This window comes from Oryctolagus cuniculus, chromosome 7 (genome assembly GCF_964237555.1).
Source record: "Oryctolagus cuniculus chromosome 7, mOryCun1.1, whole genome shotgun sequence".
Classification (NCBI taxonomy): domain Eukaryota; kingdom Metazoa; phylum Chordata; class Mammalia; order Lagomorpha; family Leporidae; genus Oryctolagus; species Oryctolagus cuniculus.
The window spans coordinates 150,991,797-151,009,005 of record NC_091438.1 but is presented as its reverse complement, the minus strand read 5'-3'; the positions used below and the strand labels follow the sequence as shown (position 1 = coordinate 151,009,005).

Sequence of the window (17,209 nt, the reverse complement as noted above, 5' to 3'; positions counted from 1 at the left end):
CCTGGCACGACGCACTCGGGAGAAGCCAGGCGGAGGGAAGACCCAGCGCAGACACACTCGGGAGGGAGCCTCGGCACCGGCCACGGCGCCCCGCTCGCTGCCCTGGCCCGGGGGCGCTCCTCCGCGCCGTCGGACCGCGCCGGAGCCGGGCCGGGGCCACGGCGGCCGCGGGCCCCTCCTGCGCCGCAGCCCGGAGGGAGCGGCCGCGCGCGGGGCCCGCCCGCCCTTTCTCCTCCGCGTCCCTCCCCTCGCTGCCCCCGCCCTCGCTCCCTATTTGGAGCCGAGACTCCCTGACGTCGGAGCCGCTCGGCTCGCAGCTCCCCCGCACCGCGCGCCCGCCCGGGCCGCAGACGGCGCGCAGCGCAGCCCAGCCGAGCCTCGCGGGGCCGCCGCCAGCTCCGCCGGCCGCCTCGCCCAGCCTCCCGGGGGCGCCCGGGCCTGCGACCCCGCGGCCCGCACCAGCTGCGCAGGACCCGGCGGGCGCGCCCGCGCTCCTCCGCCGCCTCCGCCGCCGCTGCCGCGCGCGGTAAGTCCCGCCCGGGCCGGCACGCGGGCGCCCGGCTTCCAGAGGCTTCGGCCGCGCCCCCGGCCGCGAGCTGCGCACCCCCGCGCGTCGGGCGGCCGCGGGCACCGTGCGGAGGCGCCGCCGCCGCCGAGCTCGGGAGCCCAGGGCCCGCCGGGCGCGGGAGCCGGGGACGTGGGCGCGGCGCGGGGGTGGCCGGGGGCAGCGCTGCGCCCGGAGCCCGTCCCCAAACTCGCCTCGGGGTCCGGTTTCTCGGTCGGAGTTCCCGCGGCCCGAGAGGACACGGAGGGAGATGCGGAGCCGGGCGGGCCGCGCGGGCGCCGGGGCAGCGCCCGGGGCTCGGCCGCTGGGCTCGCGCGTCCCCCGGCGCTGCTCGGGCCTCCGGGCTCGTGGACGGCTCGGCCTCGCTCTGCGCCCCTCTCCCCTCCCGCGGTTCCCGTCGCCCCGTTTCCGCCCCTCTTTCTGCGCCCCCCCCACCTCAGTTTTCTGCTCCCCGGGGCTTGTGGCTCTGCCTTTATGTCTCCTCCTCCCCGTCCCCCCGCGCCGCTCCCCCCGTGCGGCTCCCGGGCCCCCGCCCTCCAGTTCAGGCATCCCACGGTGTTGGAGGCGCCCCCACCCCCCCAAGTTGGGTTGCTAGATTGTTTCCTGGGGCCGGGCCAAAGTGCAAAACCCTCTGCCCGCGCCCGGGGCCTGGCCTGGGTCGTCCCCACCTGGAATTGAGTCTGGGGCCGGGAGAGCCCTTTCCGGGGGCTCGTTTTTTTTTTTTTTTTTTTATATGAATTCCACCCCCGCGACGCTGTCTGGACAGCAGGGCCCTGCTGCCGGCCACCTGCCCGCCCGCTCGCAGGGCGGGGCTGCCGCTGAGCCTGCCCCAGCCGCGGTCGAGGGCAGCTGCCTGCCTCGGCGTGGCCAGGGACTTGGCGGACCTCAGAGGTCCAGGCCGCATTTGCAGGCTTTGGGAGACCCTCGCCCAGCTGTGCACCCCCAGCCTGTAAGTGGGGGCGCCCCAGGGGAAGAGGGACCAGGCCCTGGCTGGGTGGGGGTGGAGGAGCCCCTCACCCTTTGTGGCTGTCTAAGCTGTGACCTCCTGAGCCTCCCCCAGGGCTGGGGCTGCTCGGGTGTGGTTTGCCTCAAGAATGGGGGCCAAAGACGAGGGGAGGCCTGAGCGGCCCCTTGTTCACCCACCCCTGCAGGCTGCTGCCTCTTCCCGCTGTCCCTGGGGGCCTGTGTGCTGCAGGCCAAGACAGGGGTGTGGGTGCCCCGTGCTAGCCGGCGATACGGCCTCATGGTTTTACAGGGAAGTTTCAGACTGAATTTGGCTTCTTCCCCTGCTCCGTCCGGCCCGCAGCCCCAAGGCTTGGAGGCTCCTGCGGCGGGCAGGGCTGCGGTGGGGTGTGCGAGGGGCTTCTGCCCAGCAGATGTGCCGGCCGGCCCTGCGGAGCTCGGCAGCTCGTTAGCATGCATCTGTTTCTTCGGAGGCTGTTTTTGGCCTGTGGCAGGAGGGCTGTGGCCCTGGGCTGGGGGCCTGGCACCGCGGTTAGTCACAGCCGGAAGCCGGAGCTGCCTGGCAGAGTGGCATGGGCCTGGCCCTGCGTGTCCGCCCGCTGGACAGTTGCTCATCTCTGTCTGTCCCAGAGCCTTCCCCGGGGCCAGGGGGAAGGCGCCCTGGGGTGAGTGAGCTCGGGTCCTGGAATCGCCACAGCCTTGAGCAACGCTGGAGCCAGACTCTGCCCCGGGCGGATGTGCTGGAATGGACGGTCCCAGGCAGGATGCCAATGCTACAGGTGGCAGACGCGGGGGCTGTGACCATTAGACTGTCCTGTCTCTGGACACACGTCGAGCTCTGCCCAGACCTCATCCTCAGAGCCCGAAGTGGGCTGGCGGGGCTGGGGATCCACAAGCTTGACCCCGCCTTGCCGAGTCCCAGAGGGACCTGCTGTCAGTCACACAGTCGAGAAGTCCCTGTCCTCGTTCCAAGACCTAGAGGGTCACCCCCACCCTGCTGACCTGCAGACCTAGGGCTGCGGCCACAAACGCCACGCCCTCAGCGCCCTGCGGCCACTCAGCCTGGTGCCCGGCTCTGCCTGACCGCTCATGGTGGGTTGTGTGTAGGTGGGGCTGGTCTCCCCGGGACCCTGCCTTCTTGGTGTCCCCCTGCCAGGTTGGAGTTGGCGTGGACCTCCTCTGGGCTCCTGCCCTGGCAAGCCCACGTGCCGGGCAGCACTTAGCAGTTGCTAAAACCCTTTCCCAGCCATCGTCTCTGCTTGGGTTTCCCCTAAATCCAGTGTCATCAGGGCGGGAGGCGGGCTGGGGACCGCCCAGCTCATGGTGGGAGGGAGGAGCGGAGGGGCGTGGCTGAGGGCAGGGAGGGTCTGAGTCCAGGGCTCTTAAACTCGGGACTCGACCCCTGGCGGGCAGCTCTCCGGAGGTCTCAGTGCCGCTTCAGCTGCCCTGGAGGTAGGTGCCCCTGAGGCACTGAAAGGTGCCAAGTGGCTGAACCTGGATTTGAACCCAGGTCTATCATAGATGCAGAGAATGGGGACGAGGTCCTGGCTCTGTGTGTGTGTGTGTGTGTGTGTGTGTGTGTGTTACTGTGTGTTCCCAGGGGCACAGGTGGGTTTGGGTTGCCTGTGTATGTGTGTGCATGTGACGGGGCAGGGTGTCTCCCCTGTACCTTGAAAATCCTGGTGTGGCCCCCAATGTTCAGATTTCCCCAAAAGAGGATGTGGGAAGCGATTGTCCCCTTGTTAGTCAGGATTCCTGGTGGATGGCGGCGGTGCTGCCTGACAACCAGGGTCCAGGAGGGGACCTGTGCAGCCCCTGTCAGCTGGGCCGTTGTGGGGTCCCCTTTCCTGGGGTGCTTCAGCCTCTGAGTTGGCCTCAGTATCCTGTGAGTGGGAGGCGCACGTAATACAGAAGCCAGGGCTGCAGCCGGGGGTCGGACTGGGCATCTCGGGGAGGGTGCTGGTTCTGGTAGGGGGCGGAGGACCCCAAGGCCTGACCCCTGAAGCCTTCCTGGCCTTCCCCCAGGGACCCTCTGGAGCCAGGCCCCCCAGCCAGCCTCCAGGGCAGGTGAGCTGGCTGGCCTGTTGCCTACGTGGGAGATCAGGGCCGGTCGCTTCCTGGGCCTCATGCTCCACGAGCCGGAGGAGATTCCTTCTCCGTGTGAGTGGCAGCTCCGAGGGAGCCACGGAGCCGCCGCGGAGCGAGGCTTGGACTTGGGGGTGGGCGGTGGATGGGAGTGGTAAAAGGGCACCGTGTTCCACCACCCTGTGCCCAGGGACCGGGTGCAGCGTTCGCTGGGCTGCCATGGCCACGAGCTCGGCTACAGGAGCTGAGTGGGGCGTCAGCTCTGCTCCGCAGGGACCCCAGGTCCTGCCCAGGGAGGGCGGGACTCCAGAGCCAGTGGCGCCGTCCACGGGGGCAGCGCAGGCCTCTCCCCAGCGCCACGTGTCACCCCTGGCTTCCCTGGGCGCCTCGCCCTCCACTCCTTGCTTCTTTCTCTTCTTTGACCTTTTTCACCGGCAAGTGTCCCCGTGGCTCCCCGGCCACTGCCCAGGCGCAAGTTCTGGGTTCTCCTGTGGGCTGTGCGTACTCAAAATCTCATCCCTCTGGGGCCTCAGTGTTCTCACCCGTGACGTGGGACAGCAGACAGGATCTGCATTGCTGGGTTGTTGTGAGTTCCGGGGAGAGAGAGAGAGAGAGAGAGAGAGAGAAAGCCAGTCTGGTTCCCGGGAGATGGGGCACTCCCGGCCGGGGCTCCTGTAGCTCCCCCACTGGGACCGCCTTTCCCCTAGCCATCCAGTGTCCAGCCAGAGTTAACCTCCACTCCCCAAGCGCCCCTGATCCCGCCCTCCGGGCTGTGAGCTCTGGAGTGGCAGGGGTAGGGTCTGGGGCCCCTGATCCCTGGCCTGCTCGAAGGCGCTGGGCCGGTGATGTCCACGTGCCGCTGCTGCGGGGCCAGCGAAGGGTGCTGCTGGGCCTGACAGGCGGGGGGCGGCAGAGGGGGCTTGTTGGCGGAGAGGGGGTCTGCAGCTCCCGTCCTTGCCCTGGTGTTCTGGGAGCCCTGGGCAGTCCCGAGGACAGGGAGGAAGAAGAACAAAGAATCTGGGTGAGGCACTAAGGCTCAGGAAGGGAGCAGAAAGGCCACCTGCCGGCGGAGAGCCCACCCGCGGGCAGCGTGGGTTATCAGGGCCGCCGGGCTGGGTGTGTCCTGGTGCGGGAGAGACTCCAGTTCCAGCCCAGCCTTTCCCATGAGCCCCTGGTGGACGAGAGCCGGGCCGGGCTGGCGCCTGCTGGGTACTGGGCGCCGTCACCGACCTCCGGAACCTCTCCCAGGGAGACGCGGGTTCCCTGTTTTCGGGTTGTGGGAGGGAGGTTCTGAGGGATGAGCTTTGCTTCTGGAGGTCTCACCTCTCTGGGGGGAGCCTGGGAAATGTGCAGGAGCCCCCCCGGGGAAGCTCCGTGTGCCTCCCACACCCTGCTCCCCGGGCTACCTGGGCTGGGCTACAGCGCCCCCCCCCCCCCGGGCGTGGTGGGCACTGCACAGGGTGGTGGTCTTCTGCCTCAGTTGCTCTCATTTCTCCCAGGCCTCCCTGTTTCGCTGGCTCCCAGTAGACCAGGGTCTGAACCTCAGCCCTGCACCGTCCTGACTGCTGGTGTCAGCTCTCAGGTGCCCATGCAGGCTCCCGCTTCCGAATCCTGTGCCCCCACTCCCCGTGCCACGCCCTGCGGCGGTTACCTCCCTGACTCCAGCTGGCCTGTCCAAGGGCGGCAGGGTCAGGTATAGGACGAGAGTCCCTGCTGTGTGGGCGGCAGCAGCCGGTGCAGCCTGAGGGCCCTGGCGGTGAATGGGCCTCCCGGCCCTGTCTGGTGCACAGTGGTCAGCCCCTGACTCAGGCCGGGGCCCTGGGGGAGGGCAGAGGCCTTGCTGGCGCAAGGAGGCTTCCTGAAAGCTGAGCGTGTTGGGGAATTAGTCAGGTTGCTGTTCTGGTAGGATGTGGTGATTGCGGGAAGCATGGGCTGTGCCCTGGAGCTCGCGGGCAGGGCTGGGAACAGGTGGGTAAGGGCCTGGACCGCCCACTCCCCCTGCCCGTGGGCCAGGAGCAGGGCCCCTGCAGCCCACTGGGGTCCAGGAGCTGGGGAGCTGCAGAGAGGAAGACAGGAGCTGGGGAAGCTCCCACAGCCCCGCGGGCGGCCACTGGTCACCGCCCCCCAGCACGCACACAGGCCCTCCAGCCAGCCCATCTAGCCTTTCACTGCGGGAGCGTGCAAGACCCCCCTTGCTGACAAAGAGCCCCCACATCACTGTCCCTCCCTGCACCCAAAGACCTCCCCAGCACCCCCCTCCCTGCACACAGACCCCCCCAGCACTGCCCCTCTCTGCAAAGCCCCCCCAGCACTGCCCCTCCCTGCACACAGAGCCCCCCAACATCGTCCCCCCCTGCACCCAAAGACCTCCCCAGCATTGTCCCTCCCTGCACACAAAGAGCCCCCCAACATCGTCCCCCCCTGCACCCAAAGACCTCCCCAGCATTGTCCCTCCCTGCACACAAAGACCCCCCAACATTGTCCCTCCCTGCACCCAAAGACCCCCCCAGCACTGCCCCTCCCTGCACACAAAGCCCGCCCAGCGCTGCCCCTCCCTGCACACAAAGACCTCCCCAGCACTGTCCATCCCTGCACACAAAGAACCCCCCAACATCGTCCCTCCCTGCACCCAAAGACCCCCCCAGCACTGCCCATCCCTGCACACAAAGCCCCCCCCAGCACTGCCCCTCTCTGCACACAAATCCCCCCCAGCACTGCCCCTCTCTGCACACAGATCCCCCCAGCACTGCCCATCCCTGTACCCGAAGACCCCCCCAGCACTGCCATCCCTGCACACAAAGCCCCCCCAGCAGTGCCCATCCCTGCACACAGACCCCCCAACACCGCCCCTCCCTGCACACAAGGGCCGCCTCTGCAGACAGCCCTGGGTGGGATGTCTGGGTGGGAGACCCAGGCCCAGCCATTCCCACCCCTGGCGCCAGGCTTCTGGGAGCAGTGGGAGCTGTGCCTGACCCCTCCTGACTCAGCCCCCCCAGGCCCCTCTGGGGACAGTCCCAAGACCCAGAATCCCAGCTCGTTAAAAATGTGGGCTCACACCCCACCCAGGACACGCTGTCCACCAAGTGCCCCCACTGAGAATCGGAGGATCTCAGGTTTGGGGACCACCCATCTCGGTCACCTTCATGAGTGGGGAAACAGGCCTGAGTTGCCCGAACAGCACGTGCGGGCCTGTGCTTTCTCCCAGCATCCTGTCCACTCTTCTCCAGATCCTTCTGGAGCCTCCCTCCCCCGTGTAGTTGAGGTGTGGGAGTTGGTGAAACTTGCAGAAGATAAAGTTGGGGACTGTGCCAAGGTCCCCGCTGAGCCGAATCCGGCACACCCACACTCTGTCCTGCAGCGCCATCTGCTGGCCGGTTCTGGTACTGTTGTGGCGTCTCGCCCTATCCTGCCATGCCTGGAAACTTACAGGGGGTCAAGTGCTTGGCTTCGACTGTCTTCTTCTGCCCCCGGGGGCATTGATGGGACGTCCTATAAAGGAAAAACTGGTCCAGGTGTCCAGGTTTATTATTTTGCCTGAGGTCTGGCCATCCCGGTGGCACAGGAGTTCACCAGGCCATGCAGGTGGAGGTTGGCTCTCGCCAGGTCGGAACCCTGACCACCGTGGCCTTCCAGGGGCGTGGTGGTGGCCAGCCCCTTGAGGACCATGTGGATGTTTTTTTTTTTTTTTTATTTCCCTGGAGGACACAAGGTGTCAAGTGAGATGGAAGCTGGTGACTGAGGGGCACCCGTGAGGACTTAGTCATGGCACTGATGCTTTGCCAGGCTGTGTTTTTTATTTTTTAAATATTTATTTATTTATTTATTTGAAAATCAGAGTTACAGAGGTGGGGAGGGGAGAGCGAGCATGTGGGCTTCCATCTGCTGGTTCACTCCCCAAATGGCTGCATCAGCTGGGTCAGGCTGAAGCCAGCAGCCGGGCGCTTCTTCAGGGTCTCCCAAGTAGGTGACAGGGGCCCAGGGACTTGGGCCATCTTCTTCTGTTTTCCCAGGAGCACTGGCAGGGCGTTGGATCGGAAGTGGAGCAGCTGGGACACAAACAGGAGCCCACGTGGGAATGGGATGCCAGTGTCGCGGGCAGCGGCTTAAGCCATCACGCCACAGTGCCAGCCCCACCTCGTCTCCCTTTCTTAGATGAAAAAATCTAGGCAGAGATAAGAAGGAACTTGCTCAGGAACTGGTGTTTTTATTTTTAATATTTATTTATTATTTATTTGAAACAGTTACACAGAAGGAGAGGCAGAGAGAGAGGTCTTCCATCCGCTGGTTCACTCCCCAGTTGGCTGCAACCATCCAGAGCTGAGCCGATCTGAAGCCAGGAGCCAGGAGCTTCTTCCGGGTCTCCCACGTGGGTGCAGGGGCCCAAGGACTTGGGCCATCTTCTACTACTTTCCCAGGCCACAGCAGAGAGCCGGATCAGAAGTGGAGCAGCCAGGACTCGAACCGGTGCCCATATGGGGTTCCGGCACTGCAGGCGGCAGCTTTACCGCTACGCCACATGCTGGCCCTGGCTGGTGTGGTCTTGCAGCAGGTTAAGCCCCTGCTCAGGGTGCCCGTGTCCTGTGTCAGAGTGCCCGTTCTCCCGGCTGTTTGAACTTCTGATCCAGCTTCCTGAGAGGCAGTGTATGGTGGCCCAGTCTTTCCCCTTCTGTCACTCTGCCTTTCATATAAACAAAGAATTTTTTTAAAGTAACTTGCTCAGAGCTACGTAGGATGGGGGGCTGGCGTTGTGGTGCAGTGAGCTGAGTGGCTGCCTGCTGTGCCAGCGTCGCCCCCTGTGCCAGAACATGGGGTTCAAGTCCTGGCTCTCTGCTTCCAACCCAGCTCCTTACTAATGCGCCTGGGGTGGCGACAGAGGACAGCCAAAGTGCTTGGGCCCTTGCCACCCACGTGGGAGACCTGGATGGAGCTCCAAGCTTCTGGCTTCAGCCTGGACCAGCCTGAGCCATTATGGCCATTTGGGGAGTGAACCAGCAGAAGAAAGATCTCTCTGTGTCTCATTCTGCCTTTCACATCAATAACCCTTTATATTAAAGAAGCTACCTGGGATGGAATGTGCTTTCTGTGCTAGGCTCACCGAACGCCTCACTTCATCTTCCCGGTGGCCGCCTGGTGCAGGTGCCATTAATGGCCCCATCCGTGAGCTTCAGAGAGAAGTGGAGCGAGCAGGGTTCTGTTGGGTTAGTGAGCGGCAGAGCTGGGTTTCCAACCCAGGCGTCAGATGCCAGAAGCCACGCTCTGATGTCCCCACCCCCCACCATGCCCCTGGGCCCTGCCTCACCTCACCTGTCCCCTCACCGCCCCCTGTGCTTGCCTCCAGGGCTCCGAGGCCACGGGCACGATGCTCAGGGTCCTGGTGGGGGCCGTCCTCCCTGCCATGCTGCTGGCTGCCCCCCCGCCCATTAACAAGCTGGCGCTGTTCCCGGACAAGAGCGCCTGGTGCGAGGCCAAGAACATCACCCAGATTGTGGGCCACAGCGGCTGCGAGGCCAAGTCTATCCAGAACAGGTGGGAGCTGGGGGCCCTGGGGGCGAGGGGAGGAGGACCAGGGCGCGCCCTGCCTCTCTGTGACACCGGTGCCGTGCCATCTCCTCCCGCAGGGCCTGCCTGGGACAGTGCTTCAGCTACAGCGTCCCCAACACCTTCCCGCAGTCCACAGAGTCCCTGGTGCACTGCGACTCCTGCATGCCTGCCCAGTCCATGTGGGAGATTGTGAGTACTGCTGCCCCCCCCCCCCGCGCGAGCAGGGCACAGGGCTTGTCCTGGGGAGGTGGACAGGGTTGCCCTGGGTCCCACCCCAGCTTGCTCAGGGCACAGGGCTTGTCCTGGGGAGGCGGACAGGGTTGCCCTGGGTCCCACCCCAGCTTGCTCAGGGCACAGGGCTTGTCCTGGGGAGGCGGACAGGGTTGCCCTGGGTCCCACCCCAGCTTGCTCAGGACACAGGGTCTGCCTGAGCTCTGCCCCAGTGCCACTCCTGTGTTCTCAGCGTCCCCATGGTGAGAGGCCAGGAGCAAGCCTTGGCCTTGCCCGGTGCTGCCCGCCGTCCAGCGTGGTCTTTACTGCTGCCCCCACCCTCCCTCTGAGCCTGGCACCCGGCACCAGCTCGCCTGTCACCTGCTCTGCTCGGGGCCCTTCCCTACTGGGCAAACCTGGTCAAGTTCTGTTCATTCTTCTGCCCTTGGCTTAAGCACTGCACTCTGGGGCCCCTCCCTGGACACCCCCACCCCGACCCTGCGCGCGGTTGGCTCTCGGAGCCCCGAGGGCCTCCCTGGAGCAGGTGGCGCAGCCGCAGGCTTGCACCTGCACCTGGTGGGCTCTGCAGCTCTGTGTGCCCCACCAGACCCTGCATCCCCTGAGGGCGTCCGCGTGTCCCCAGAGCCTGCATGGAGCAGGTGTTCTGGGGCAGGAGGGGGAAAGGCGGCCAGACAGACAGCAGGCTCATCAGAAGGGCAAGGGCAGGAGGCCCACGGGTCTCCTGCGGGGTGAACCCCAGTAGGCTGGGGCCTTGGCCTGGGTCCCCTTTGAGGAAGGAAGTGGTGTCTGGGCAGGGCGCAGGCTGAGAGAATCAGTAGGCAGAGCTGGGAGGGCGGGGCCGGAGGTGATGGTGGAGCGAGCAGCCGGCTCAGCCCGGAGCCCCTCCCTTTCCTGGGGGCCCTGTGGCTGCTGTGGGGGGGTGGACAGGGAGGGAGCAGGGCCGGGAGTGAGGAGACAAGTCCTGTGGCCCCTGCAGTGGGCTCAGACCCCTCCCGGATGCCCCCCGCCCCGAGCTGCCTCAGGTGTCTGGCCCCACGCGGAGGTGTGGCCTGGCCTCATACACACCCCTGCCCTGCTCTCCGCAGGTGACCTTGGAGTGTCCTGGCCACGAGGAGGTGCCCCGGGTGGACAAGCTGGTGGAGAAGATCTTGCATTGCAGCTGCCAGGCCTGTGGCAAGGAGCCCAGTCCCGAGGGGCTGAGCGTCTACGTGCAGGGCGAGGATGGGCCCGGCGCCCAGCCCGGCGGGCAGACCCCCGAGCCCGAGGAGCCCCCAGGCGCCCCCCACACCGAGGAGGAGGGGGCGGAGGACTGAGGCCCCCGACTCTCCCCCCCTCCCCCCCCAGGACCCCCTGTGGAATGCTGGGTCTCACCCCCCCACCCCGGGGAAGAGTGAGGGGAGAGGCTGAAGCCCCCCTTTGGCACTGGATGGACTTGGATTCGGACTTGGACTTGGACTGCTGCCCGGTTGCCGTGGAGATCTGCAGGGGAGGGGCGGAGCCAGGCTGCACAATTTAATATATTCACGGGTGGGGGGAGGAAGCAAGGTCCTGTGGGGTCTTTCTTTGGAGGGTCCTCTTGCTTTCTGCCTTCTAGAGGTGTGCTCCTGGGAGGGGGAGGGGGGGTCCCGAAGATGGAGCACAGGCTAAGGCCCAAGCTCTCGGTGGGGCAGGGTCCTGGGGGTGCAGATGGTGTAATGGGGGTGGGGTAGGGGCCCCTGAACGAGGGTGGGCACTGTGCCCGCATCTACCCTGACTTTGGAAGCTCCAGCCCCGCCCCCGGGTTCCCTGAGCCCTGTGGCTCCCTCCCCGCCTGGGGAAGCCCCTCCCTTGAGCGCAGGAACCTCCCTTGCTGGGGGGTTTGGGAGTCAGGCCCGGGCAGGGCCCAGCTGACTCAACAGCTCCAGAACCGGGCACCAGGCTTTCTGGCCTTTCTCCGGCTTCCTGGGTTGGCCTGGTGCTCGGGCTGGGGAGAGCAGGCAAAGATGGACCCTCCCTGGGCCAGCCCTCGGACCATCATTGAGACGCGCACCCCACCCTCTTCACCTTGGAGATCTGGCCCCGCCCACTGCCCTCCAAGTCCGAAGGCCTTAGGAAGCCCCATCCTCTCCCGGAGGCAGGTGGGGGGCAGAGGGTGGCCTGCCTCCGGTGGGGGAAGGGCGGCCCTGGCTGAGCCTGAGGCACTGCAGTGTGGGTGCTGGGGCTGACATCTCTGTAACCCCCATCCCGCCACCCCTGGCTCCCAGCTGCACTTTAACCTCCGGAGTGGGGTGGGACCCGGGGCCAGGAAGAAAGTGCCTTTGTCCCAGCACCGCGTGCGCCCAGGGCGCTGCTGGTCGCCGCCCCCGCCCCGTGCTGGACCTTGTAGCCAGTAGATAGACGCCACCTGACAGCCCTGCGCCTCCTTGGCAATAAACCCCTTCCACACCTGCCTTCTCGTTCTCGTCCTCGGCTGCGCTGGGGGAGGGAGGGAGCCGTGCGGAGCTGCAGGTGCTGAGGGCTCCCTGCATCCCCCTGTGACCCGCCCACTTTCCCACGGCAGGGGGGAAGCCATCCCTCCTGCTGCCCCCACCCACTGTCTCCATGGTTGCCACCTCCTCCCATGGCCGCTGCTCTTTGGCATCAGGTGCACCCAGGGTGGGCTTCTAGAACCACGCCCGGCAGATGTCCCGCCCTCGGTGCCCTGGGCTGGCCTCTGGCCATCTCCTTTTGCCCTCACGGTGACTCCCCCATCAGCCCTGGCTGGACCCCAGCCTTGGCCTGGGCCTTGGTACAGGGGAAACAGACAGAACCCCAGGCCACCAGCGGCGAATGAATACAGCCAGCCCGCCGGGTGCCGCCTCTGCTTGCAGCCAGCTGCTGGCCAGGGTATTCGGAACAGGCCACTCCCCACCGCGACTTCCAGGGCACACACTCCGGACGGGGAGTTGTGGATGCGGCACTAGAGGGGTTAGCAGTTGTCCCAGGGTCGTGCAGGTGAGGAATGTCACCGACAAGACAACTCAGGGGCCAGTGGCGTGGCATGGCAGGTGAAGCTGCCGCCTGGGACACCTGCAGACTCTGGGTGCCAGCTGCAGTCCCGGCTGCTCCCCGGCTGGTGCAGCTCCCTACGAAGGCGGCTGGGACAGCAGTGGAGGAATAGCACCTACAGGGGGAAGACGCTCCTGGGTCCTGTCCTGGTTGATGCAGCCCTTTGGGGAGTGAGCCAGAGGATGGAAGAACTCTCTCTCTCTCTCTCTCTCTCTCTCTCTCTCTCTCCTCTGACTTTCAGATTTAGAAAATAAAAAGACTGAAGACTGGAACCGGTCTGGCCCAGAGCCCACACCGCGAGCTAGAGGAGCCCGACGCCCAGGGTGCCATCCGATAGTGCGCGGGGGCCGCTTTCCATGTGGCTTTCAAGCAGGAAGCCCAGGCTCTGGCACAGGGGACTCCCCATGTCCCCTGACGTCACACTGGACACTGAAGCCTGGCGGTCAGGACCCCGGCAGTAGGGATGGGTGCTTGGCACGGGGGTTAAGGCACCACGTGGGGTTTCTGCATCCCACATCGGAGTGCCTGGGTTCCTGTCCCAGCCCTGCTTCTGATCCCAGCCTCCTGCTCGTGCACACCCCGGGGAAGCAGCAGGCGATGGCTCAGGTCCTTTGGTCCCTGGCACCCTCTTGGGAGACCTGCACTGGGTTCCCCATCCCTGGCTTCAGCCTGGCCCAACCCTGGCTGTTGCAGGCATTTGGAGAGTTACCCAGTGGGTGAGAGATCTCTGTCTATCTCTCTCTCTTTGCCTTTCAAATAAATATTAAAATAGATAGAGCAGCGTAGATGTGTGGTACTGGGCCGTGGTCCCAATGGATTCGGCGCCCAGCACTGTCTTGGTCAGGGGCTGTCTCTCGAGCAAAGCAGGGTGTAAAGTCACAGCTGCATGGAGAAGAGAGCGAGGGACTGTTTGGGAATGAAGCACGTGGGACTGGGGCTGGCGCTGTGGCACATGGACTGAGCCTCCACCTTCGGTGCAAGCATCCCATATGGACGCCGGTTCGAGTCCTGGCTGCTCCTCTTCTGATCCAGCTCTCTGCTGTGGCCTGGGAAAGTAGTAGAAGGTGGCCCAGGTCCTTGGGCCCCTGCACCCGCGTGGGAGACCTGGAGGAAGCTCCTGGCTCACAGTGACCATCTGGGGAGTGAACCAGCAGATGGAATCTCTCTCCCTCTCCCTCCCTCTGTCTGTAACTCTACCTCTCAAATGAATAAATAAAATCTTAAGAAACAAATAAAAAGCAGGTGGGAGTGTCAGCGTGGCTGCTGGAAGGCCCCGGGGGGCTGCCAGAGTTCTGACGTCATTCTCCGTGCAGCAAGGAGCCCTGGAGCGCACGAGGCCATGCAGAGCTGTGTCTCAGCGATGCTAAGATGGGTGGGGGTAGGGGGAGGCTGGAGACCATCAGGGGTCACAGCCATGGTCCAGGCATGAGATGGTGGGGGCCAGAGTTGGGTGAGAGCAATGGGGTCGGAGAGGCTGGACCCGGTCAGAGAGGCAGGGCTCTTTCACAGAGGCAGGGCCGTGCGGGAGGTGTTCTGTCCTTGGACGAGGGAGCCCAGCGAAAGGGATCTGAAGGGCCAGCGGCGCTGTGGAGGAGCAGGTAAGGCCGCCGCCTTCAGTGCTGGCAACCCATACGGGTGCCGGTTTGAGTCCTGGCCGCTCCACTTCCAATCCAGCTCTCTGCAGTGGCCTGGGAAAGCGGTGGAAGATGGCCCAGGTCCTTGGGCCCCTGCACCTGCATGGGAAAACCTGGAGGAGGCCCTAGCTCCTGGCTTTGGATTGGCACAGCTTGGGCCATGGTGGCCAGTTGGGGAGTGAACAAGCGGATGGATGACCTCTCTCTCTGCCTTTCCTTCTCTCTTTGTGTAACTCTGACTTTCAAATAAATAAATAATTTTTTAAGGGATTTGAGAGATGACAGATTGTTAGCTGTGCCAGGTTGCTGGTGGTGGTGATGGATGTGTGTGTATGTGTGTGTGTAAGCGTGGGGAGTAACTTCTGAACTTTTGTTTTGGCCAAACTCAAACCGAGCCACCCTGAGAGCCTAAGGGACGCGTTGCAGCCCCCTGCCCCCTTCCACGAGGGTGGATGGCCTTGGGATGTTCTCAAGGGATCGATACTGACACCGGCAAGGTGCACGCAGCCATGCTCTGGGTGGCTGGGTACTTCACCCCAGCTTCCCTGCCTTCTTTGCCTACGTGCCATGTTTGCCTACGTGGAGCCAGCTCGCCACACCTCGGGGTGCCCCAGTCTGCTGGACCGGGCCACGCCTAACTGGAATCTTGAGCGAGTCACAGGTTCATGAGGCTCAGTTTGCCCAGGTGTGAAATGGGCAGTAAGGGGTGAGCCCAGGCACAGCGAGCTCTGGCCGGAGCCTGGTGTTTAGCAAAACCCTGGGGAACAGCAGCCACAGCTGCGGGGGCTTCTTCTCCTCACCTGCTGACCAGCTGTTCATTGAGCACCTAATATGTGCCAGAGACACGGCCGTGAACAAGACAGAGACCCCCGCACACCACGCCGCCTTCTCCTTGTCCTCAGCCTGCTGGGAGGTGCGCGGGCCAGGGTGCAAGGCCTCAGCTGCCCCTGGCGCATCAGCTGTCTCCTCTAGAGGGGAGCTCGCCTAGGCTGGAAGTCACGGGCGGAGGCCAGCCAACTCTGAAATGTGGAGGCATTTAGGACTCAAGTTCAAGATAACATGTACGGCCACAAGGTGGCACCACCACCCTGGCCCCGATTTTTTTTTTTTTTTTTTTTTTAATTAAAATTCTAGCACAGTACCGATAACAATGTCGCACCTGTGACTTGATTACCCGGAACGAACACGCGGTAACATGATTGTCAGGGCAGGGCTGTGCTGCAGTGGGTTAGGCCACCGCTCGGAGCCCGTGTGGTATGTGGGAGTGCCCGGGATGGAGTCCTGGAAACTCCTCCTGCAATGCAGCTCCGTCCAGTGCAGCCTGGCTCCAGTGCTGCGGCCCCTGCCGCCCCCATGTAAGACGCATGGGGAGCCCCTGGCTCCTGGGCTCAGCCTGGCCCAGCCCTGGCTGCGCGGGCATTTGGGGAGTGAAGCAACAGACGGAGGATCTTTCTCTTCCCTCTCTCCCCTCTCTCTGTTGTGCTACCTTTCAAAGAAGTAAACAGATACATAAATCTTTAAAGTTCATCATCATGTTTTCTTTGCAAAGAGAGAGAGAGAGAGAGAGAGGTCTTCCATCCGCTGGAAGTGGCCGCAATGGCTGGAGCTGCGCTGATCTGAAGCCAGGAGCCAGGAGCTTCCTCTGGGTCTCCCATGTGGGTGCAGGAGCCCAAAGACCTGGGTCATCTTCTGCTGCTTTCCCAGGCCACAGCAGAGAGCTGGATCGGAAGAGGAGCAGTCGGGACTTGAACTGGCGCCCGTATGGAATGCCGGCACTGCAGGCGGTGGCTTTACCCGCTACGCCACAGCGGGAGCCCCTGGAATGTGTTCAACATTCATTCTCTTCACGTCTCCACCACCCAAACTTCAGAACAGCAGAAAACTTTGTTTTAAAAATTGTATTCTTAGTCTTTCTTTCTTTTTTCTTTTTTTTTTAAAGATTTATTTTTATTTATTTATTTGAGAAGCAGAGTTCCAGATAGGAGCAGAGACAGAAAGAAAGGTCTTCCGTCCACTTGTTCACTCCCTAAATGGCTGCAGCAGCCAGAGCTGGACTGATCTGAAGCCAGGAGCCAGGAGCTTCTTCCGGGTCTCTCACATGGGTGCAGGGCCCAAGGACTTGGGCATCTTCCACTGCTTTCCCAGGCCACAGCAGAGAGCTGGATCAGAAGTGGAGCAGCCGGGACTTGAACTGGATGCCGGGGCTGCAGGCCACAGCTTTATCCACTACACCACAGCGCCAATCCCAGAGAACCTTTATTTTATGTTATTCATTAATTAATTTTAAAAGCAGGAATAGAGAGAGAAGGAGAGAGAGAGAGAAATTACCCATCCGCTGGCTCATTCCCCAAATGGCTGCAACAGCAGGGGCTGGGCCAGGCCCAAGCCAGGAGCCAGGAGCTCCATCCAGGTCTCCCATATGAGTGCAGAGGCCCAAGGACCTGGGCCATCTTCCACTGCTTTCCCAGGCCACAGCAGAGAGCTGGATTGGAAGTGGAGGAGCTGGGACTCGAACCAATGACCATATGGGATGCCGGCTCTGTAGGTGGATGCTTAACCAGCGCTGGCCCCAGTGGAGAACTGACGAGGCGTCACCAACCTCACAGAGCAAGGAGAAGAATCAGGGTTATGAGTCCAGGTCAGTGGTCCCCCCAGGACCCATTCTGAGCAGCACTGTCGGGGTTGTGGCCGTCGCCCACATCTGGGCTGCCGGGGCTCCAGGAGTTACCACAGAGCCGAACACAGCCCCATTTTGCAGATGGGAGCGCCAAGGCCGACAGCTAGTGCTGACAGCACCACAGGGTTCGCAGATGATAGCAGCGTTGTTTCATAACAACCCTGCGAGTCTCAATGTGCTGTTCCGCTGCCTACGGAGCAAACCACGCCCCCCGAGATGGGGCTGCTGGCCTTCGTTTTGCATTGTTTTTTAAAAAATATATTTTTTATTTGAAAGGATGTCACATGCATGTCTGCACACATGTACACATGCACACGCACACACACCCACTGGTTTACTCCCCAAATGGCTGCAACAGCCAGGGCTGGGCTGGGCCAAAGCCAGGAGCCAGGAGCCAGGAACTCCATCCGGGTCTCCCACGCGGGTGCAGGGGCCCAAGCACGTGGGCCGTCTTCTGCTGCTTTCCCAGGCACTTTAGCAGGGAGC

At 63.6% G+C, this 17,209-nt stretch overlaps 1 protein-coding gene across 4 annotated transcripts; it reads left to right on the top strand.

Annotated features, from left to right (window-relative positions):
- The first annotated feature begins 304 nt into the window (after positions 1-304).
- On the top strand, positions 305-11,814 carry NBL1 (NBL1, DAN family BMP antagonist). 4 transcript variants are annotated; one of them, XM_070079208.1, is made up of 4 exons: positions 305-526; positions 8,952-9,139; positions 9,232-9,343; positions 10,471-11,814. In XM_070079208.1, exons 2-4 carry the CDS (start codon positions 8,973-8,975, stop codon positions 10,696-10,698), a joined length of 507 nt encoding a protein of 168 aa, XP_069935309.1. In that variant the 5' UTR covers positions 305-526; positions 8,952-8,972; the 3' UTR covers positions 10,699-11,814. The 4 variants fall into 4 exon arrangements, with proteins under 4 accessions (XP_069935309.1, XP_069935307.1, XP_069935310.1 ...); XM_070079206.1 differs by lacking the exon at positions 305-526 and adding an exon at positions 1,389-1,514; XM_070079209.1 differs by lacking the exon at positions 305-526 and adding an exon at positions 2,863-2,980.
- The last annotated feature ends 5,395 nt before the right edge of the window (positions 11,815-17,209 follow it).

Coding starts and splice junctions, on each gene's coding strand:
- NBL1 (XM_070079208.1), top strand. CDS start 8,973: ATGCTCAGGGTCCTGGTGGGGGCCGTCCTCCCTGCCATGCTGCTGGCT. Junction 9,140..9,231: donor GCCAAGTCTATCCAGAACAG/GTGGGAGCTGGG, acceptor CTCCTCCCGCAG/GGCCTGCCTGGGACAGTGCT. Junction 9,344..10,470: donor CCCAGTCCATGTGGGAGATT/GTGAGTACTGCT, acceptor TGCTCTCCGCAG/GTGACCTTGGAGTGTCCTGG.